The 24,755-nt window shown below is 29.7% G+C and overlaps 1 protein-coding gene across 1 annotated transcript in view; it reads right to left on the bottom strand.

Moving 5' to 3' along the window:
* Window positions 1-20,449, bottom strand: part of LOC119610583 — a 59,976-nt gene extending 39,527 nt beyond the window's left edge. The window contains exons 1-2 of the mRNA XM_037965866.1: window positions 19,280-20,449; window positions 10,242-10,876 (exon numbers count right to left, since the gene is read on the bottom strand). Of these exons, the coding sequence (XP_037821794.1) occupies window positions 10,242-10,669 (428 nt within the window). The 5' untranslated portion in view covers window positions 10,670-10,876; window positions 19,280-20,449. The remainder of the gene's footprint in view (window positions 1-10,241; window positions 10,877-19,279) is intronic.
* Between the last annotated feature and the right edge of the window lie 4,306 nt (window positions 20,450-24,755).

Consider the following 24,755-nt stretch of genomic DNA (forward strand, 5'->3'; position numbering starts at 1 on the left):
ACTAACTAACTAACTAACTAACTAACTAACTAACTAACTAACTAACTAACTAACTAACTAACTAACTAACTAACTAACTACTAACTAACTAACTAACTAACTAACTAACTAACTACTAACTAACTAACTAACTAACTAACTAACTAACTAACTAACTAACTAACTAACTAACTAACTAACTAACTAACTAACTAACTAACTAACTAACTAACTAACTAACTAACTAACTAACTAACTAACTAACTAACTAACTACTAACTAACTAACTAACTAACTAACTAACTAACTAACTAACTAACTAACTAACTAACTAACTAACTAACTAACTAACTAACTAACTAACTAACTAACTAACTAACTAACTACTAACTAACTAACTAACTAACTAACTAACTAACTAACTAACTAACTAACTAACTAACTAACTAACTAACTAACTAACTAACTAACTAACTAACTAACTAACTAACTAACTAACTAACTAACTAACTAACTAACTAACTAACTAACTAACTAACTAACTAACTAACTAACTAACTAACTAACTAACTAACTAACTAACTAACTAACTAACTAACTAACTACTAACTAACTAACTAACTAACTAACTAACTAACTAACTAACTAACTAACTAACTAACTAACTAACTAACTAACTAACTAACTAACTAACTAACTAACTAACTAACTACTAACTAACTAACTAACTAACTAACTAACTAACTAACTAACTAACTAACTAACTAACTACTAACTAACTAACTAACTAACTAACTAACTAACTAACTAACTAACTAACTAACTAACTAACTAACTAACTAACTAACTACTAACTAACTAACTAACTAACTAACTAACTAACTAACTAACTAACTAACTAACTAACTAACTAACTAACTAACTAACTAACTAACTACTAACTAACTAACTAACTAACTAACTAACTAACTAACTAACTACTAACTAACTAACTAACTAACTAACTAACTAACTAACTAACTAACTAACTAACTAACTAACTAACTACTAACTAACTAACTAACTACTAACTAACTACTAACTAACTAACTAACTAACTAACTAACTAACTAACTAACTAACTAACTACTAACTAACTAACTAACTAACTAACTAACTACTAACTAACTAACTAACTAACTAACTAACTAACTAACTAACTAACTAACTAACTAACTAACTAACTAACTAACTAACTAACTAACTAACTAACTAACTAACTAACTAACTAACTAACTAACTAACTAACTAACTAACTAACTAACTAACTAACTAACTAACCTAACTAACTAACTAACTAACTAACTAACTAACTAACGACTACTAACTAACTAACTAACTAACTAACTAACTAACTAACTACTACTAACTAACTAACTAACTAACTACTAACTAACTAACTACTAACTAACTAACTAACTAACTAACCATTAGTCATAACTTCATCGACATTATGACACCCCAAAAGTGTCACAATGTCCATGAACCGTTGTTGGAAATACGCCAGATTTATAAACCCGTATAAATGAAGGCCGTCTATATGCGACACTTCTTAACGGAATCCAAACTTCAACATATACCAAAGTTAGGAGCTCTTCTATAAGGGAGCAAAAAGTGTCACAATGTGCACTTAATTTCTTGCGGTCTGCCAAATTTGGCAAAATGTTTCGGAACCCTTTTACTTATTAACTAATTAATACAATTTCTTAATCTTTTCAACAGAAGTAATTGATAAAAATTTTCAAACCTAAAAGAAAAAATTGTAATAAAATTTTTAACCGCCACTCAATTAAAAGAGATAAAGTACTATGAATTATGAATCAATGTCTTAAATTTCAAAATGACTAGACACATTACAGTTTAACCCCTGCTATTGATGTTCCCATAAATCACCAATAGACAGACAAACAACAGCAGTTGTCTTTTCAAACCAAATTAACATGATTTTTAATTAAATTATTATCACTCATACGTCAGAGTGTCCGTTTCAACGCAAATTATTATTATTGATAAAGATATTAGCTACTTTTTTCGTTTTAAAATGTTAATATTTTTGCATTTTTGGAGTGTTTTATTATTTTTAAGATTTATTTATAGAAGTTGTCATTTTCTGATTTTTTTTTTTTAAGAAATTCTTTTTGTTTATAAATTTTAATCATTTTAATGTGGTTTGATGTGTTATTGCTTGACATTTAAGTTGTTAATAAATCATTTATCATATCAATTGCGTTTATAAAGTAAAATTTATTTTAGCTTGAAAATGTAATGAGTAATTTTAATTTTTTTTTTTTTGCGAAGTTAAACAAAAATCTAGTAACTAAAATATGTTTCTATACACAAAAAAAGTAACTATTTTATCAATAAATAAAAAAACCATATGTGAACTTTTTATAGTTTAACATAAACCTTTAAAAAAAAAAGCTTGCAATTAATTGCAACAAACATATGAAAACACTTTTAAAAAAATTACGACCTTCAGTACTATAAACTACAAAGACCAGATACTTATTCACACTCAATTTCATTAACACTTTTTCCATTAATCATTCAAAATCATTCTAAATTTCCAATTGAACATCACAGTTTTCATATTGAGGCAAAACCAACTAAATAAAAAACTGATTAATTATATCTCGCTGAGAAACAAAAAGGTTAAACTATTTGATTTGCTTATGAAATTATTGATCAACGCATTGAAAACTTATGAAAATATACAAATTAATTTCAAAAGAAAAATCTTAAGAAATCTTCTCTGATTTTGATTAATTGTCTATGGAAAATTGCATATAATTTATCAACTGAAAAATGATGAAGAATAAAATTGAAAATTTGCCCCTAGAAACAAAAATTGATTTGAGTTATTGGTCTCTTAGAAAATCGTAAAGTAAAGCAGTTTAAATCTTTGAAAATTTCAAAATAAATTTTAGAAAAATACAGTGGAGGATGAAAAAGTTATAAAATGAAAACGAAATTTCTCAAACTTTTCATAATTTTTAAAACTTTTGCACTGCCTAAAAACTGATCTACTGCATTGGGAAATTTTTTATTTAGGGAGACAATAAGGCAAACAATTCAACTGACACTTTGTTCCCTTTTCAATATATCAATATATTTAGCCCCTACTGTTTTCTTTTTCAATATTTTTTCAATAAAAATGCATTTTATATTATTATTTTATACTAAAAATAAATATACCATTTAATTTGGCTAAAGGCCAAATATTACAGGCATTAAGTTCAAGATTATTAAATAAATATTGAACGAAAAGAAAACATATAATAAAATTAAAAATATATAAACATTATCGACTCAATAAAATACATAATGCGCCAAATTTGAAAATGATTTTTTTTTTTTTTTTTTTAAACTTTTCACTGAGCATGTGTTTAAGATGAAACGTGCACAATATATAAAAGTTTTTTATATTACAAAAAACACTCAATGATATAAATATATAAATATAATACATAAGCATGTTCTTATTAAAATCATAAGCGAAATTATTAGGGTGATGCTCCAACATTATGAAAAATTGATTTAACTGTAGCATCAAAGCAATGACTAAGCTAAATGCAAAATGGAATTGTCATCAGACATATTTTGATTTCTAAAAAAACAACAACCTCTGACACTAGTATTTTTCTCGTATTGCTCTACTTCTGTTCCAGCACAGTTCTAGTTCAGTTGTAGTTCAGTTCTAGTTCTGTTCTAGTTCTGTTCTAGTTCTGTTCTAGTTCTGTTCTAGTTCTGTTCTAGTTCTGTTCTAGTTCTGTTCTAGTTCTGTTCTAGTTCTGTTCTAGTTCTGTTCTAGTTCTGTTCTAGTTCTGTTCTAGTTCTGTTCTAGTTCTGTTCTAGTTCTGTTCTAGTTCTGTTCTAGTTCTGTTCTAGTTCTGTTCTAGTTCTGTTCTAGTTCTGTTCTAGTTCTGTTCTAGTTCTGTTCTAGTTCTGTTCTAGTTCTGTTCTAGTTCTGTTCTAGTTCTGTTCTAGTTCTGTTCTAGTTCTGTTCTAGTTCTGTTCTAGTTCTGTTCTAGTTCTGTTCTAGTTCTGTTCTAGTTCTGTTCTAGTTCTGTTCTAGTTTCTGTTCTAGTTCTGTTCTAGTTCTGTTCTAGTTCTGTTCTAGTTCTGTTCTAGTTCTGTTCTAGTTCTGTTCTAGTTCTGTTCTAGTTCTGTTCTAGTTCTGTTCTAGTTCTGTTCTAGTTCTAGTTCTAGTTCTGTTCTAGTTCTGTTCTAGTTCTGTTCTAGTTCTGTTCTAGTTCTGTTCTAGTTCTGTTCTAGTTCTGTTCTAGTTCTGTTCTAGTTCTGTTTAGTTCTGTTCTAGTTCTGTTCTAGTTCTGTTCTAATTCTGTTCTAGTTCTATTTTAGTTCTGTTCTAGTTCTGTTCTAGTTCTGTTCTAGTTCTAGTTCTGCTCTATTTCTGTTCTAGTTCTGTTTTAGTTCTGTTTTAGTTATGTTCTAGTTCTGTTCTAGTTCTGTTCCAGTTCTGTTCTAGTTCTGTTCCAGTTCTGTTCTAGTTCTGTTCTAGTTCTGTTCTAGTTCTGTTCTAGTTCTGTTCTAGTTCTGTTCTAGTTCTGTTCTAGTTCTGTTCTAGTTCTGTTCTAGTTCTGTTCTAGTTCTGTTCTAGTTCTGTTCTAGTTCTGTTCTAGTTTTGTTCTAGTTCAGTTCAAGTTCAGTTCTAGTTCAGTTCTAGTTCAGTTCTAGTTCTGTTCTAGTTCTGTTCTAGTTCTGTTCCAGTTCTGTTCTAGTTCTGTTCTAGTTTTGTTCTAGTTCTGTTCTAGTTCTGTTCTAGTTCTGCTCTAGTTCTGTTCTAGTTCTGTTGTAGTTCTGTTCTAGTTCTGTTCTAGTTCTGTTCTAGTTCAGTTCTAGTTCAGTTCTAGTTCTGTTCTAGTTCTGTTTTAGTTCTCTTCTAGTTTAGTACTTGTTCTGTACAAGTTCTGCCCTGGTTCTGCCTAGTTCTGTTCTAGTTATAATTGTTCTGAAATAAACAAGAACGTCCGACTCCAGTGCCACCCTATTCTTTAACGTTCAAAGGTTTCGTTTCTACAATAAATGTTGAAAAATATTACATTATTAAACTAATTACTTTATATAAGTATTTATGCATGTTTAAGAAAAAATAACTCCGCAGTATTAACCAAAGCAATTAAGAATTATTTATGAAACCATAGAAAAATAAAAAATTAAAATAATTCAAATCAGTTTATACTCGTGTTTATAAAATCACATGACTTTATATTTGTAAAAACGTATTTAAGTACAAGAAATCTATTTTAAGATAACAATTAAAACTAATTAACATAAATCAAATTAAGAACTTTACAGCTGTATAAACGGATAAACGAAAAATGAAACAATTAAGAAGACGCAAATATTATATTCGTATTACCAAAATCTGCACTTTGACCTTAATTATTTTCTTTTTCTTTTAAGTATGTGTTAGTAATCCGTGCTATAAGTCACAGACTCTTTATAGTTCATTAGTTCTTTTCAAGTGTTCAAGGTTTTGTTTTTTGGTGGCAATTCTCAGTATTTTTTTATTTATTTTTACCAAATCTTATTTGTGCAACTTAATATTAAAAGAAGTTTTAAGAAAAGGAATTTTGCTTAGCAATTTGGGATTTATTGAACCTTTAATAATGCTGATAAGTTTGAAAGAAAAATTATATGTGTGATTAGCTTATATTTTGGAATTTCATAGACAAGAGTTTTGACAGTTGAAAACAGTGATATTATGAGCTCAACAGCAGACTAACCAACACGAGTTTGAATCCTTTCCGAACTTTAAAAGAAATAGTACCTTTTGGATTTCGGTACTTTTACGTTCTAGTGAGTAAACTTTTTGGTACTTTTTCATTCAAATGGTACTTTTTGCATTTAATAAAATATTCAACCCAAAAGCATGATTTTGCTCAGATGCACTCAAATCTATACAAATTTTTAACATTTCAAGATTTGAACTTGACAAATTTATAAAAAGAAAGAATACACACGCATATAAATAGAACGAAAAACTTTTCATACTAAAAAGGAAATCTTAATTAATGTGAGTTTCTTTTGTATTTTTCTTTCAACACCCTCATCATTCGATATCAGTAGCAACTACTATATAAATACAACAATGATAATTTGGATTTAAATAAAATGCAATTTATATTCTTTAAAAAAATAAACTAAAAAAATTAAATATTTTAAATCGTTTTCTTTGTTGTTTTGGTTATTATCTTTTTAGTATTTCTTTTTGTTGTTAATAAAATTTAATTTATTTATTTAACAACAATGAAATATGAGTCGTTGGTATGTGAAATTTATTTAATAAATTCATCACAATTGATGTATAATATTACTTGATTTATGTTAGTGCTGCTGTTGGTGTTTTTGTTGTTATAAATAAAATTATATAAATTAGAGATGGAACGGTGTGTGAGAAATGTTCGTTCATGGCTTTATCTCAGGATAAATCTAATCATAATTAGTTCTGTTCTTGTTCAGGTTGTAGTTCTATTCTAGCTCTGTTCTAGTTCTGTTCTAGTTCTGTTCTAGTTCTGTTCTAGTTCTGTTCTAGTTCTGTTCTAGTTCTGTTCTAGTTCTGTTATTCTGTCTAGTTCTGTTCTAGTTCTGTTCTAGTTCTAGTTCTGTTCTAGTTCTGTTTCTAGTTCTGTTCTAGTTCTGTTCTAGTTCTGTTCTAAGTTAGTTCTGTTCTAGTTCTTTTCTTAGTTCTGTTCTGTTCTAGTTCTGTTCTAGTTCTGTTCTAGTTCTGTTCTAGTTCTGTTCTAGTTCTGTTCTAGTTCTGTTCTAGTTCTGTTCTAGTTCTGTTCTAGTTCTGTTCTAGTTCTGTTCTAGTTCTGTTCTAGTTCTGTTCTAGTTCTGTTCTAGTTCTGTTCTAGTTCTGTTCTAGTTCTGTTCTAGTTCTGTTCTAGTTCTGTTCTAGTTCTGTTCTAGTTCTGTTCTAGTTCTGTTCTAGTTCTGTTCTAGTTCTGTTCTAGTTCTGTTCTAGTTCTGTTCTAGTTCTGTTCTAGTTCTGTTCTAGTTCTGTTCTAGTTCTGTTCTAGTTCTGTTCTAGTTCTGTTCTAGTTCTGTTCTAGTTCTGTTCTAGTTCTGTTCTAGTTCTGTTCTAGTTCTGTTCTAGTTCTGTTCTAGTTCTGTTCTATTCTGTTCTAGTTCTGTTCTAGTTCTGTTCTAGTTCTGTTCTAGTTCTGTTCTAGTTCTGTTCTAGTTCTGTTCTAGTTCTGTTCTAGTTCTGTTCTAGTTCTGTTCTAGTTCTGTTCTAGTTCTGTTCTAGTTCTGTTCTAGTTCTGTTCTAGTTCTGTTCTAGTTCTGTTCTAGTTCTGTTCTAGTTCTGTTCTGTTCTAGTTCTGTTCTGGTTCTGTTCTAGTTCTGTTCTAGTTCTATTCTAGTTCTATTCTAGTTCCGTTCTAATTCTGGTTCTAAATTATGTCAACATCATTAGGAATTTTTATATAATTTATCTAAATTGTTTGAAAAAGCATCACACCTAAATCACGTGTGGTCTAAAAATCATACATCACTCGCACATCTCCAACGCAAACACTCATACAATATCTTTTCCTGAAAGTATTTATAAAGATATCTTTAGCACAACCAAAATTACCATTATTTATTTAATTAAATTGAATTTTCTATGTGTGTGTGTGCGAGTTGTTTTTTAATTTTAATCAATCATTTAATCATTATTGTTTTATTGGCAGGCATGTGTGCTTTTTTCGAACATTAATGTTACATGCTGCAATTTCCAAAAAAATAAAACGAAAGAAACGAAACCCATAAAGAAATTCATTCTATTTTAATTGATCGGCATGAGGTCTTGTATGGATTTGTATAATCAATAGAGGTGTTAATTAGTTGTCGGAATTATGAATGATCTACATGTTTGAATAATCGATGAACAAAATGAGAAGGTATGCTAAATGTCAAGTGTTAATGGTAAGTATTTGTTATGATAAATGTATTGCCTTAGTTATGTCACGGAATAAATATTACTTTAATTTAATTAGTTAAATCAATGTTAAGTTAAAACTGCACCTTTTGGTATTATTTAGTATTCAATATACGTTTGTTGTGGTAATGACCGACTCAATTTAACATATAAAGAACTTCCAGCTTCAATTGTGTTTCCAAATAATTATAAATGGAATTGGAAAGAATGAAACTCTCTCTTCCTGCGTTTGTATGTTTATCTGCCCGGACGCCTGTATGAAAACTTGTCTTGAAACCTTGTCATTAAAATGACTGTAGACTAAGCTATTCAACAGATTATATACTAGATTATATACTAGACTATAGACTAGACTATAGACTAGACTATAGACAAGATTATAGACTAGACTATAGACTAGACTATAAACTAGAGTATAGACTAGACTACAGACTAGACTATAGACTAGAGTATAGACTAGACTACAGACTAGACTATAGACTAGACTATAGACTAGACTATAAACTAGACTATAGACTAGACTATAGACCAGACTATAGACTAGACTATAGACTAGACTATAGACTAGACTATAGACTAGACTAGACTATAGACTAGACTATAGACTAGACTATAGACTAGACTATAGACTAGACTATAGACTAGACTAGACTAGACTAGACTAGACTAGACTAGACTAGACTAGACTAGACTAGACTAGACTAGACTAGACTAGACTAGACTAGACTATAGACTAGACTATAGACTAGACTATAGACTAGACTATAGACTAGACTATAGACTAGACTATAGTCTAGACTATAGACTAGACTATAGACTAGACTATAGACTAGACTATAGACTAGACTATAGACTAGACTAGACTAGACTAGACTAGACTAGACTAGACTAGACTATAGACTATAGACTATAGACTATAGACTAGACTATAGACTAGACTAGACTAGACTAGACTAGACTAGACTAGACTAGACTAGACTAGACTAGACTAGACTAGACTAGACTAGACTAGACTAGACTAGACTAGACTATAGACTATAGACTATAGACTATAGACTAGACTATAGACTAGACTATAGACTAGACTATAAACTAGACTATAAACTAGACTATAAACTAGACTATAGATTAGACAATAGGCTAAAGTATAAATTAGATTATAGTCTAGATCAGCATTTAAAGTCAAGTCTTTAGTCTAGACCAGCATTTAAAGTCATGTCTATAGTCTAGTGTAGTCTATAGTCTAGTATGTAGTTTAGTCTACAGCGTAGTCTACAGTCTAGTCTATAATCTAGTCTATAGTCAATTCTATAATATAATCTCTAGTCTAGTGTATAGTTTAGAATTTAAGGTAAAAATTCGACAAAATATTTGTTAAAAAGTTTGCAAAAGAAGTTAGTTTTTTAAGCAGATTACAAATAGATTGTAGTAGATTACAAATGCCTACAACAGAATTCGGATACCGCACGAAAAATGTTGAAATAACTACCCTAATATTTCATTAGTATTCAGCACCTGTTGGCTATCATTTGTTTTCAGATGTATTAAATCATTTGTGTATTTTTTATTTATTGTAAAGAAAACAATTTAGTCTGTAATTTAAAGCTTCTTTGTTTTTGTGCTTAAAAATAATTTGGGTTTTTTCCATCTACTGTAAGTTTTGCAAAAAATACCGATTACAGTACGGCTTACTGGTAACTAGTTAGGTAGCTAATGCAATCTTCGACTGAATAAATTTGATGCTACTTTTTATGGGTGGATAAACTTTTTACACATTTAGCATTAATGAATTTACGCTATCTTTCCCTCTTACAAGGTAAACACTTTTCACTCAGAAATAATATCATTTAAAAACTACAAAAATGATTCATTACAAAACCAATAAGTGCAACACAAATTATTCTACCAAACACACTTCAAAAACAAAAATAAACAACACAGATATTTTTATAAGAAAACGAATATTTTTTTTCTATCTCACGAAAAATTCCCCTTAGCAATTATATTTTTGTAAACGTAAGAGCCACACACCCAATTTAAATAAATAATGGCTAATAAAAATTTAGAGAAAAAAAATCGAATTAAGGCCCCCTCAGTCAATACAAATCACTCAGAAAGTGATTTTTTTAAACTAATAATTGGAAATTAACAAAAATAAAAATGCATAATTTATAATGCAATTGACGTAGAAATTCACATTTTAGCAATCTTAACTGATTAAACTAGGTCACATCAAAAAAAATATCAATAAATATAAAGAAAATAAACTTACCTTGTTATCGGTCCCGGTGATTCACTAACCGCTTTTATCGATCTTCTTAAATGTCTATGGAATGTACCAAGTATTGATTCTTTACGTTGTATACTGACATTTTTCTCTTCGCCATTTCTGGTGAATTTTGTTAAACATTCAGTGGCGCCATCTTTGCCCGTCTCCATGCTCACCAAATCTCCCGTACTAACTTTTCTCGCCGTCACCGCTGTCGTCGTTGTGTTTGTGGTATTTGTAGTGTCGATTAGGCCACCGGTTAGGGGACTTGTTTCCTTAGAGTTTTGTAAATTTTGTACATCACTTAAGAGACTATTATCGGTTTTATTGGACATTTTAACAATCACAGCACCTTTTCCTGTACTATCTTTATCGTCGAGCAGCTTCGTCCAAGCATGCTCTCCCATATTTTCCGATTTATCTACAATCATATTTTTGTTTTTGTCGTTTTTATTATTTTGCTGACGTTTTTCTGTTATTTATAATTAAAATAATTTTTAATTACTTTTTTTCACTTTATTTTTATTTTTAGGGGAGAGTTTTAGCTCTGTTAAAAATATCACGTGTCTGATATTAAATTAATATTAAAAATTTCCAGTTTTATTGATTTTAAAACAATCATCGAGTTTTATTTAGATCTGTAAGTGTAAATGAAAAAGATTATTTTTTTTAATTATTTTAAAACATCTTAACTAAATCACTGTTAAAATTATACTAAGTTTTTTTTGGGTAAAATTTTTTTATTTACTTTTTTAACTGCTAACCGACGAGGTTAGTTCTTGAGATAATCGGGACATTATCTATTTTATTGTTTTAACATATGATATCTTATTTTTCATAGAAAAGTATAAAATATATAAATAATCACATACAATTAGATGATTGATTTCAAAAACACTTGAAATAAAGTTTTAAGTATTAGGGTTGATCACTTATTTATAGTGTTCATACTATAACAGTTTCAGATATAGAAGTTTTTATTTTTAATTCATATAGTAGTTGTCAAGCCCACTATTGCTAGTCCGTCCCTATTTTTCCAAAATATTCATATTGAAACTAAAGTTACTTGTACAAATCTAGAGGAATCTAGCATTTATAGTTTTCGAGTTATTCATATATTACTATTTTCTTCATATGGTAGATATCCCGCCCACTAATGCTGGTCCGCCCATTTTCTTTCAATTTATTTATATTTAAATTGTACAGAATTATGGACTATAGTTCTCCAGATATCCAGATATATGGGAGTTACCACGCCCATTATCGTATTCACCTCATATGGTAGATATCCCGCCCACTAATGCTGGTTCGCCCATTTCCTTTCAAATTATTCATCTTTAAATTTAAATTGTACAAAATTTGGGGACAACATCTATTATAGTTCTACAGATATAAAAATTTTATCATTTACTTTATATGGCAGTTGACACGCCCACTATTGTTATTGCGGCCATTTTTGTTCTAAATCTTTAAATTTATGCTAAAGTTAATCGTACAAAATTTTAACACTCTAGCTGTAGCTGTTGTGGTTTTCCATATATAGGCATTTTGGTATCAATAGTAGGCGTGGAATGAGCTACGCCCATTACTGCTAGTTCGCCCATTTTTTACTATAATCTTTGTGGAAACGTCAAAGTTAACTGTACAAATTTGAAGACTGTAGATGTTGTAGTTTCGCAGATATATGATTATTAATACTTGTTAAGAATGTGGGCGTGGCACCTCGCCTATAGTCCTTCCAGACATACGGGGAAATACTATGACATATAGATATTCTAATCTAATTTCATGAACAGGGTTACGATAACCATATTACACAAGCTCATTGCAGTGTAGCAAACCAAGGTCTCTGGTGGGAATAGAACCAACCTTCCCTAGACTAATAGACAAATATCTACCTAATAGCAAAAACTCAAAAATCTGACACAAAAGCTTCCAAATTCATTAGGAGCAATTCAAGCACATATTTCAAAACGTTGCATATTTCAAAGCAGGATTCATCCAAAAACGGGGAAATTGAGTAACATCGCTTAAAATAAGATTTTACGAGACCAAAATGCTGCTTTAACGCAAAGTAAAACATTTTTCTTACCGAATCATTGCTTACGATAAACTATGGATTGATTACGATAACCCCAAGCATGAGAGATCGTCTGTGAAGCCAGGCCAACCAGCGTAATCTACACTAAAACTAAATTTTCAAAGCGCTAAGTTAATGCTCTGTATTTGATGGATCCAAAAGGTCGTAACTATTATGGAATCTGTGTCAAATGTTTCTGATTCATTTGAAGCCAGCACTGTCCGAAAAACATCAAATCTTACATAATGCAATTCTTGTTTAAATCTATTAAGAAAGAATTGGTCCGATTAGTATTGCTTACGATTGATTCAGAACTCTATCCCTGTGATACATTTCACTTCAGAACATGGTATCCGAATATCCCACATATAGCAATTCTTGTTTAAATCTATTAAGAAAGAAGTGGTCCGATTACATACGATCGATGCAGAACGCTCTTCCTGTGATACGTTTCACTTCAGAATATGTTATGTTGTTGAACCAAAAAGGTCCTATCTATTATATGCTGCTAAAATCAGGCCAAGGAATCTGTACCGAATGAAAGTGATTCCTATGAAGCCGAAAAATTATCTGAGTATGCGAGCGACAACGCTCGGCCACATGCTCTCATACCAATCCAACCTTATTGGTAATATTTATGAAAAATTTCACGACCGTTACCTTTTCCGTTCAAACCCTATTGTGATTTAAACAGACAGATAGGCAGACGGGAATTACTACAACATTTTGGAATCTAATAAGGACTTAATTAGAATATATATGTATATATATATATATATATATATATATATATATATATATATATATATATATATATATATATATATATATATATATATACAGTTAATCTCAAAAATAAGTATACAGAAATACTGACAACTGGTTTTATTTAAAAATATATATTTCAAAAAACAAAAAAGTAACACATTTATTTATTAAAAACAATTATGATAATTATTATTCACTACTTTTTTCCGGATTATTTTGGTTATTTGAGTTCTCATTTAAGGTGGAGTTAAATAGGTGCAAAATTTACGTCACAAAAGTAAGTATACAGTATGTATTTGTCTTAATGATATTAACAAAATTTACGAAAATTTGACCTGTTTGAATGTAATTACTTTATAATAAAATATTTTGTACACTATAACTTGGAAAAAAATCACTTTTTGTTCCGAAAAAATTGAAATTTTTGGCAATTGATCTGAATATTATTTATAGGAGCATTTTTTCCTATTTAAGAACATCTGACTATTTAAACCCCCGGATTTTTGGATCGGGTATTCAATAATATCCCTCGTTTGTTCATTATGATGCATTGGAAAACGATATTTTAATTTTTGAAGTAATTATTTCTTTACAGTAATTGCAATACATTGCGGAACATTGCCGTTTTTAACATAGTGTAGCGTTCATATTCGATATTTAATGACGATTTCCTAAAATTTATATCTTAAAATGCGAAACTAATAATATTTGTACTAGTATCCATTAATTAAAACAAGTTTTTTGGTTCCAATCATCCATTACACACTCCTAAATACTACCAATAATCGTCAAATGGTGACCATGTCAATAACTTACACTACCTATCGGTTCTGAAATTGGTTGTTGTCCAAAATAGTAAGATTTTTATATTAAATCAGGCTCAATTAGTGGTATGAATACAAATTGAATAATTTTGAACACGAATACATCTTAATTTGTTGCTAGAACAAATAAAATTTCCGATCCATAAAACATGGATCGGAATCACATTAATTTCAAAATAACAACTCTTTTCAAAAGTTAAAAATTCTATTTCCAATGCATCATTTGGAGGGTTCAATAACCACCAGATCCAAAATCCGGGATCTAAAGTGGAAAAAAATCGTAAAAATGAGAAAAACTGTTCTACTAATAAATTCTGGAGCCAATCGGCTCAAATTTCATGATTTCGGAACTAAAAGTAGATTTTTTTCAAGGTATTGTTTAAAAAATATTTTATTATAATGTAATTATATTAATACAATTAAAATTTTCATAAATTTTGTTAATATCATTAAACCAAATATATACTGAAATGATATGTATACTTACTTTTGTGACGTAAATTTTGCACCTTCTTAACTTCACCTTAAATGAGAACTCAAATAACCAAAATAATCCGGAAAAAAGTAGTGAATAATAATTATCATAATTGTTTTTAATAAATAAATGTGTTACTTTTTTGTTTTTTGAAAAAATAATATATATTTTTAAATAAAACCAATTGTCAGTATTTCTGTATACTTATTTTTGAGATTAACTGTATATGTTAAAAGCTCGCATGGCTTTCTTCGAAATCCTCAGAGTTCCATTTGCCGATGGAAAAGGAGTTTTTAACCAATATTTCCAAATTTATCTAAACTAAACCTCCCTAATATTTGTTATTTTCTAACTACAACGGCATGTTTCAAAAACTCACTTAAATAATAAACACTTTTATTTTAAAATCAAACAATTTGAAATTCAAGATCAATCAATTTAAGCGACTCTCCACTCAATGTCTACTGATACTAATAAAAACAAATACTTTTTACATATAAAGTAGACGTCTTATCAAATTTATAAATATTTTTTTTTTTTTTTTTTTGTATAAAACTAATGAAACATTCATTTCCAGTCGAAATAAATAAGTATTTTTTTTTGTTTTTAAAAATCACAAAACTTATTCCAAAGATTATTTTTTCTAGAAGTTAGACCCAAACATATTGTATCGTTTGTCTGAGTTTTGTTTTTCGAATTTTATGCGTAATTTAAACGTCACAATTTAAATGTGCTGGACAATGTGGTTGTTGTAGCTGATTTTGTTTTATACCCCACTCATTGTCTTTATATGCACAATGGGTTTGTTTTATTTAAACAAAACAAAAAGGAAGAGACATTTAAGTTTATATATATAAAACGGATGGATGGATGGAAAATGAAGTAAATAAACAAAGAATATGTAAAGGAGCTGATATTAAAGAGCTAAGTAAATAAAAATTATAAATACGAATAAATACGTAGGTGGTATGATAATTATTGGGATTTATAGAGAATAATTTCAAGAAATTATTTTTAATAACATCAACCCCAATAGCTGTGTGGGGGACAGGAAATATAAAACCTTGTCAAGACTAAGAATAGAACAAATATATAAATATCGCAAAAGTACCAAAAATGCAAAACTGATGACTTTTTCCATACTTTAGTTTGAATATCTAAATTTGTATACCCACCATCAAAAAAGATGAGGGGTATATTGTTTTTGTCATTCCGTTTGTAACACATTGAAATATTCGTCCAAGACCCATAAAAGTATATATATATTCTCGGTCCTTGTTGGATTCTAAGACGATCTAAACATGTCCGTCCGTCTGTCTGTTGAAAATACGATGGAGTCCAAATGGAAATAGCTAGCGAGCTGAAATTTTACATAGATACTTTTAGCTAATGCAGTTTGTTTGGTATTGAAAATGGGGAAGATCGGTTTCTGATGGCCCCCTTCAGAAAATTACTTTATCGCTCATTACTGGCTAAAAGAATCATATATAGCGGTGAAATTCGGCACAAACATGTTTTATGGGAACTTAAATCATTTCGCAAAATTTTATAAGTATAGACCCATAATTTACGCTACCCCCCATATAAAGTCCCCTTCTGAAAAAGACTTTAACGCTAATAACTGCCTAAAAGAAACCTCTATAGCTGTGAAATTCGACAGAAACAAACTTTTTGTAGGAACTGAAATCTCTTTATAAAATATTATAAGGATCGGTCCATAATTGACCCTACCCTCCATATAAGGTCTCCTTCAGAAAATTACTTTATTGCTCATATCTCACCTTAAGAAGCATATATAGCAATAAAATTCGACATAAAAAAGTTTTATAGGAACTAAAATCATTTTCTTATCGTTCTAAATTTTAAAAGGATTGGACCATAATTGACTGGCATTAAAATACGAGTAGATATATGAAATTCAAGATAAACAAGTTTTATGGGAACAGAAATCTTCCAACCGAATTACTTTAACTCTCATTAGTTGCTTAAAATTACGACTTAGGCAATGAAATTCGATTAAAAACAACTTCTTTACGAAACATAATTTATGTACAAAAATTTATGAAGAACGGTCTATAATTAACCCTTATTCACTCCAGAAAATTACTTTAACTCTCATCTATGGCTCAAAAGTTCTTCGAAATTACGGTAGTTTTATAGCAACTGAAATTTTTCAACTGAATTTAATGAGGATCGATCGATAACTGATCCAATCCCCCATTATCGGTATCCTTCAGAAAATTACTTTAAACCTCATGACTGAATTAAAGATACGTGTACAGCGATGAAATTCAATACAAATAATTATTGTTATTATTCTATAGTCTAGTCTATTGTCAATTTTATAGTCAATTTTATAGTCAATTTTATAGTCTAGTCTATAGTCTAGTCTATAGTCTAGTCTATAGTCTAGTCTATAGTCTAGTCTATAGTCTAGTCTATAGTCTAGTCTATAGTCTAGTCTATAGTCTAGTCTATAGTCTAGTCTATAGTCTAGTCTATAGTCTAGTCTATAGTCTAGTCTATAGTCTAGTCTATAGTCTAGTCTATAGTCTAGTCTATAGTCTAATCTATAGTCTAGTCTATAGTCTAGTCTATAGTCTAGTCTATAGTCTAGTCTATAGTCTAGTCTATAGTCTAGTCTATAGTCTAGTCTATAGTCTAGTCTATAGTCTAGTCTATAGTCTAGTCTATAGTCTAGTCTATAGTCTAGTCTATAGTCTAGTCTATAGTCTAGTCTATAGTCTAGTCTATAGTCTAGTCTATAGTCTAGTCTATAGTCTAGTCTATAGTCTAGTCTATAGTCTAGTCTATAGTCTAGTCTATAGTCTAGTCTATAGTCTAGTCTATAGTCTAGTCTATAGTCTAGTCTAGTCTAGTCTATAGTCTAGTCTATAGTCTAGTCTATAGTCTAGTCTATAGTCTAGTCTATAGTCTAGTCTATAGTCTAGTCTATAGTCTAGTCTATAGTCTAGTCTATAGTCTAGTCTATAGTCTAGTCTATAGTCTAGTCTATAGTCTAGTCTATAGTCTAGTCTATAGTCTAGTCTATAGTCTAGTCTATAGTCTAGTCTATAGTCTAGTCTATAGTCTAGTCTATAGTCTAGTCTATAGTCTAGTCTATAGTCTAGTCTATAGTCTAGTCTATAGTCTAGTCTATAGTCTAGTCTATAGTCTAGTCTATAGTCTAGTCTATAGTCTAGTCTATAGTCTAGTCTATAGTCTAGTCTATAGTCTAGTCTATAGTCTAGTCTATAGTCTAGTCTATAGTCTAGTCTATAGTCTAGTCTATAGTCTAGTCTATAGTCTAGTCTATAGTCTAGTCTATAGTCTAGTCTATAGTCTAGTCTATAGTCTAGTCTATAGTCTAGTCTATAGTCTAGTCTATAGTCTAGTCTATAGTCTAGTCTATAGTCTAGTCTATAGTCTAGTCTATAGTCTAGTCTATAGTCTAGTCTATAGTCTAGTCTATAGTCTAGTCTATAGTCTAGTCTATAGTCTAGTCTATAGTCTAGTCTATAGTCTAGTCTATAGTCTAGTCTATAGTCTAGTCTATAGTCTAGTCTATAGTCTAGTCTATAGTCTAGTCTATAGTCTAGTCTATAGTCTAGTCTATAGTCTAGTCTATAGTCTAGTCTATAGTCTAGTCTATAGTCTAGTCTATAGTCTAGTCTATAGTCTAGTCTATAGTCTAGTCTATAGTCTAGTCTATAGTCTAGTATATAGTCTAGTCTATAGTCTAGTCTATAGTCTAGTCTATAGTCTAGTCTATAGTCTAGTATATAGTCTAGTCTATAGTCTAGTCTATAGTCTAGTCTATAGTCTAGTCTATAGTCTAGTCTATAGTCTAGTCTATAGTCTAGTCTATAGTCTAGTCTATAGTCTAGTCTATAGTCTAGTCTATAGTCTAGTCTATAGTAGTCTATAGTCTAGTCTATAGTCTAGTCTATAGTCTAGTCTATAGTCTAGTCTATAGTCTAGTCTATAGTCTAGTCTATAGTCTAGTCTATAGTCTAGTCTATAGTCTAGTCTATAGTCTAGTCTATAGTCTAGTCTATAGTCTAGTCTATAGTCTAGTCTATAGTCTAGTCTATAGTCTAGTCTATAGTCTAGTCTATAGTCTAGTCTATAGTCTAGTCTATAGTCTAGTCTATAGTCTAGTCTATAGTCTAGTCTATAGTCTAGTCTATAGTCTAGTCTATAGTCTAGTCTATAGTCTAGTCTATAGTCTAGTCTATAGTCTAGTCTATAGTCTAGTCTATAGTCTAGTCTATAGTCTAGTCTATAGTTAGTCTATAGTCTAGTCTATAGTCTAGTCTATAGTCTAGTCTATAGTCTAGTCTATAGTCTAGTCTATAGTCTAGTCTATAGACTCCTTCAGAAACGTCAACACTTATAATTAGATTGATATTTGATATAAAAAGTTGTATATTACTAAAATCTTCTTACTTCTTTTTAAAAAGATCGATGCATAACTGACTTTAGCTGCCATTTAAAGTCGCCTTCAGAAAATGTGTTTAAGGCTCATAACTAGCTGGAAAACACCAGTATTGCAACCAAATTCGACCTAAACAAGTTTTTAAGGAACTTAAGTATCTTTAGCAAATTCCGGAACAATCAGTATAATTTACAGCATCAAAATATTCTAGTGAAATTAAAAATTTAAGGAGAAAAAATGTTCGGAAAGACTTTGCTAAACTGAGAAACTTATTCCAAGCTGATTAATAAAATTCCTGATAAAAATAAATTGTCCCTTAACTACAACAAGGAAAGGTTTTGAACCTCATAAGACCTTCTCATATAAATTGGAGCAGCCTTTAGTATATTTTTCTTATTATTGTTTTATTTAACTTAATTATACTAGTTTTTTAAGAAATTAACTTCCTCGACTTACTTTTCTCTGTTTAAATATAATCCAAAAAAGAAATTCCTTATATGTAGGGTAGTATGTCTGTCTGGTAGTTTGATGAATATCCAAATTTGTAATTGTATTTAGTTTTTATATAGGAAAACAATTTTATTTAAATTATGGAAAACTTGTTAACAACACTAGGATTATTATTTTATTTATTTAATTACATTTTTTTAGAATAATTTTTTTCCAGATTTTTTTCTCTATTATTTTGCCATGTTTTATGAATATTAAATTAAATAATAAACTTAATGGCAAATAACAAAGCAAACAATATTCTTATCTTTATTTAGACAATAATTAATATTTTCACTTTTTTTACACATATGTATAGAAAATAAAATGAGTAGTAGAAAACAACATTTAAAAAACACTTTGTTTTATTTATTTTATGAATTTTTTATTAATATTTATAATAATATTTTCAACAGATAAAAAACTCAACTCTGTCTAGAGAGTAATAATCTGTGATGGAAGTGATGAAAAATCTTAAGGGAAAAATTATTCTTTTTTTAATTTAAATTTTTTATACAAATTTTTATTTTATATTTTTTTTATATTTCTTTTGTAATTTTTGTACTTCACTTAATTTTGAAATATTTTTTAATTGTTGTAATTATTTAAAAAAAACGCCAACATTCGTTTTTGAAAATTCATTCGTTGCTTAAGAAAAAAATGGTTGTTCTACTTTAATTTGCTTTGTCGTTAATAGTTGTTGTTTTTTTTTTAGTTAATCCATAATAATTTGTTGTGTTTTTTTAAGCCAAATCTAACATTAAAATAAGGTATTTAGTATTAAGCCACTTTATTTATAAAATTTTTTTTGCCGTTTTTTACATTAAAACACGCGCGTTTCCATAAAAATTATCGCGTTTAAATTGAAAATAAACGTTTTTTTACATTATATCGTTTGATTTATTTCAAAAAAAAATAACAGCCGCTTTGGTTGCCTTCCTGTTCGAGTGTAAGGCTGTGACTGACTGTAACATTTTAATTCACTGTATCGAGTATTTTTTCACTGCATTGTGTTGGGGTTGTTCTCCGGCTGTTTGACTGGCTGGTTGGTTGGTTAGTTGGTTGCTGCTGCTGGTGTTGTTGGCTGCTGTTTTTAGTTGCCCGTCTATATTGGTACAGAGTCTCGGTTGTCTGCCGTAGAAGTATTTTGTATATACATGTATTATCTTTTGCAGCCCATACTGAGTACCTCAGTATACTGATTTTGTTTACTAAAAACAATATTTGTTGTTTTGCCTTGTATACAAGCAGCAGCAACAATAAAAATGTTGTTAAATGTATCTACCACCACTAATACCGCTCATCATTTTCGATTCTAGAAAAATACGAGGGCAGTTAATGAAGTCATTCAATATTAATGCTTAAATATAAAACAACTTTTCTAAATATTAAATACTTTAAAACATTTGTACAATCGGGTTTGTTTTTTATATACCCGAGGACTCCCATTTTTAGCATCTTTAGAGACTGCAACGGTGGATTTACGTAGCCTATATTCGAAACTTGAATTTGCACGCGAGTGTAAAGGAATGATTCAAACCTATTCAAAACCTATGAAAAGTAAAACATGTTCATTCATATACCCACCATTTAACCGTATGTCGTAAAAGGTTTTGGCTCTTAAGAAAATTCCATCTCCATACTAGTACTTGTAAGTCATTAATGAGCGTTAAAGTAATTATCTGAAGATGACCTTAAATGGGGGGGTAGGGTCAATTATGAACTGATCCTCACAAAATTTAGTAGAGAGGATTTTGCTCGTAAGAGACTTTCTTATGTCAAATTTCATTGCTATACTCGTATTTTTAAGCCAGTAATGTTTTTCGAAGGGGACCTTATATGGACCGATCCACAAAAAATTTGATAGAGAGTTTTTGGCTCGCATGGATCTTATGTGTGTCATCGCTATACTCGTATTTTCAAGACAGTAATTAGCGTTTAAGTAATTTTCTAAAGGGGACCTTATATGGGGGGTAGGGTCAATTATGGACCAATCCACAGAAAATTTGGTAGAGAGATTTTGGCTCGTAAGACACTTACTTATGTCAAATTTCATTGTTATACTTGTATTTTTTAGCTAGTAATGAGCGTTATAGTCATTTTCTGAAGGGGACCTTATATGGGGGTAGGGTCAATTATGGGCCAATCCTCATAAAATTTTGTAGGGAGATTTTGGCTCATATGAAACTTATTTATGTTGAATATCATCGCTATACTTTTACTTTTAAAATAGATTTGCCCGTTAAAGCAGTTTTTCGGGGGTCCACTTGTATGGGAGCTACTGAAAACGTGGACCGTCTAGCTCATTCCTTTCAGACTCTATCCTACTTTCAACAGACAGGCAGACAGACGGACATGGCTAGATCGTCTTAGAATTTAATAAGAAACCAAAATATATATACTTTTGTGGGTCTATGACCAATATTTCGATGTGTTACAAACGGAATAACTCAATCAATATACTCCACATCTTTTTAGATGGTGGGTATAAAAACAATGAACAAGGTCCATTCCTAACTACTAAACTAAATCATGTACTCCAATAATATTTTCAGAAAAGAAGTTTTGGCATTATCTCTATGGCTCATGTAGTCCAATAACACAGGCCGACAAAACTTTTAAATAAATCAAAACCCTGGGATCAAATTCTACTATACTAAAGGATTGTATCGCTTCAAATTTCCTCCTTCACAACTGGGATTTGATTCGTGTTCTGAAATTTGAAAAACCTGTTATTTTTTGGGACGATATAACAACTCTAAGACAACTTAAAAAAAATTGTAAAATGTTGTATGCCACTGGAATAACCTTATATTGTGATTTATGGAAGTAATTATTGTCCAATGTTCAGAGACTTAGTTTCATGTCCGTTTCCAATCTGTATTCCTGAGAAAAGTAATATCTAGAATAAAATTTCCCAACTCCCAAGATATTTGGATCTAGTTTCGACAAAACCCTGGCAGAGAAAGTATTACCGCATTTAACTGTCCTCTGTTCGTAAACTTGTGAGTCGAATCAGAAAATGTAGCATTATGCAAATCTCAAACTCTCTAAGGTCACTCTATAAGTTCTACCCACCGCCATATAGGTTTAACTTTTAGCCTTCTTCCACAAATCAAGTTTTTTTTTTTGCCAAATATACTAAAAACTACTTTTCCGTTTACCCTCGTTTATAATCATCCATCTATTCTATGCGCAGCTGCGGTTAACGTCAAACTCTCTCATACATATACAAAACATACCAACCAGCAGCAACAAAATCTTGTTGTCAATCCTCTGTTGCTAAACTGTCACTCATTATAGTATTTGTTGCTCTATATGTCGTAAAAAAAATATGCGTTTAATATTCATACTAGAATGTCTTTGTTTTTTTTTTTATTTATTAGATTTTTTTCTAAATATTATAAGCAAAATAAAACAAAAACAAATGTTGTTTACAAACAATTTATGTTGTTGTAAAATTGTTGACCTGTAATGGAAATCCCCATATATTAATTATTCAAAACACTATTCACAACTAACACACATATCATAGTTTAGATTGGGTGGTGGAACTAGTATATAAAATTGCATTCAAGGTTCTTGGATTTGTACGGAGATAAGATTTTAAATAGGGTTTGTTAGGCTTTTAAATATAAACGATCATCAGTGTATGAAATTGAACTATGAAGACAAGGGATGAACGGAATGATGAAACTGTGACTAATCTATATTAAAGATTTAAAAGAGTAATGACACTGGATTGAAATTCTAATGTTTTCGGACTAAAGAGGATAATTACGCTAGCTTTTTTTATAAAACAATTAATAGTGTTATATTCGACTATGCCACTATCAAAACCTTGTAATATGTCAACTTCGGAACCGAGTCTGTTATGGGAGCAAGGGTCAGTAAATTTTCGATTTCTTCAAAATTCGAGAAAACGTTTACTTTCTAATAACAAATCGTTTAAGGCAAATTAAATTTTAATTTCATCATTTTGGACCTGGCTAGACTATAGACTAGACTATAGACTAGACTAGACTATAGACTAGACTAGACTATAGATTAGACTATAGACTAGACTATAGACTAGGCTATAGATTAGACTATAGACTAGACTATAGACTAGACTATAGACTAGACTATAGACTAGACTATAGACTAGACTTTAGACTAGACTATAGACTAGACTATAGACTATTCTAGTCTTTAGTATAGTCTAGTCTATAGTCTAGTCTATAGTCTAGTCTATAGTCTAGTCTATAGTCTAGTCTATAGTCTAGTCTATAGTCTAGTCTATAGTCTGGTCTATAGTCTAGTCCATAGACTAAACTAAAGACTACACTAAAGATTAGACTAAAGACTAGACTAGACTAGACTAGACTGTGTGGACTAGACTAGAGAATAGACTATAAACTAGATTCTAAACTACATACTAGATGATGTGCTAATACTGTTCTCCCTAAATGAAATGCATTTCATCCTATATATATACGTACTTTTCACCCTCACCCAATAATATAAAACTTGTCACAGAGTCAGCCATCATTAGCAGTAGCAACATTACTGTATGAAACTAGCAAATATTAGCACTTTTAACAATGTACGACCACCGGCAGCAACACCTCTACTTTTAAACAAATTCTATCCAGCATTTAGTTGTCTAACACAATGTTGCCTTTAAGAAAAAAAAAACTTCTAAACTGTTGCTTTAACTAACAATGTATTGTACTTACTTAAAAATACATATAAAAAATTTGGCTTAGATAGAGTTTATTATAGATTTAAACAAGAATATTTAAGTTTTTTACTAATTTCAAATGTATTTAGTAAGTCATTAGAGTACGCAAAAATAGTAGTCTAACTTTTGGAGTAGTTCAAGCAGAATATTTACACAACAACAAAATAATTAAATTATATTTCATATTGTTGTATAAAAAAGTACTTATGAATGTATTATGTCCATACATACATATTTATAAGTACGACTATATCTATGAATATGAATATTTGTAGTTGCTGCTGCTTATTAAAATGTTCATGTTGTTCATGGCGTTGTTGTTTTTGTTTTTATTATTAAGTTGTGACAACCTAAACAAGTGTAAGTAGATATGTATGAATAGAATCATGTACTTAAACTAACAACATATGTAGAGATACCAATATGTTTGAATAGTAGACTGGCTAACAAAAAACTTATAATCTGAAGTTTTATTCAAAAGCTAATATTTGCATAATATTAGTTCTAGATCTGATCTAGAGTCCTTCTGAAAAAAGTAAAGAGTTTCTTTAAAGAAGTTCATATTTTAAATTTCCTGAAATTTTATTCTAAAATTTTTCATCAGAAGTTACTTTATCTATATGGTAAGTGAGCCCCCTTAATATGTTCTAAGTATACTCAGCAGCAGTTGGAATGTGCGTAAGTACGCTGATGTTTACGTATTTGATAGTAAAATTTAAC

Source organism: Lucilia sericata, unplaced genomic scaffold (genome assembly GCF_015586225.1).
Source record: "Lucilia sericata isolate MDLA Ls3-8-SP2 unplaced genomic scaffold, ASM1558622v1 Contig001239F_arrow, whole genome shotgun sequence".
NCBI lineage: Eukaryota > Metazoa > Arthropoda > Insecta > Diptera > Calliphoridae > Lucilia > Lucilia sericata.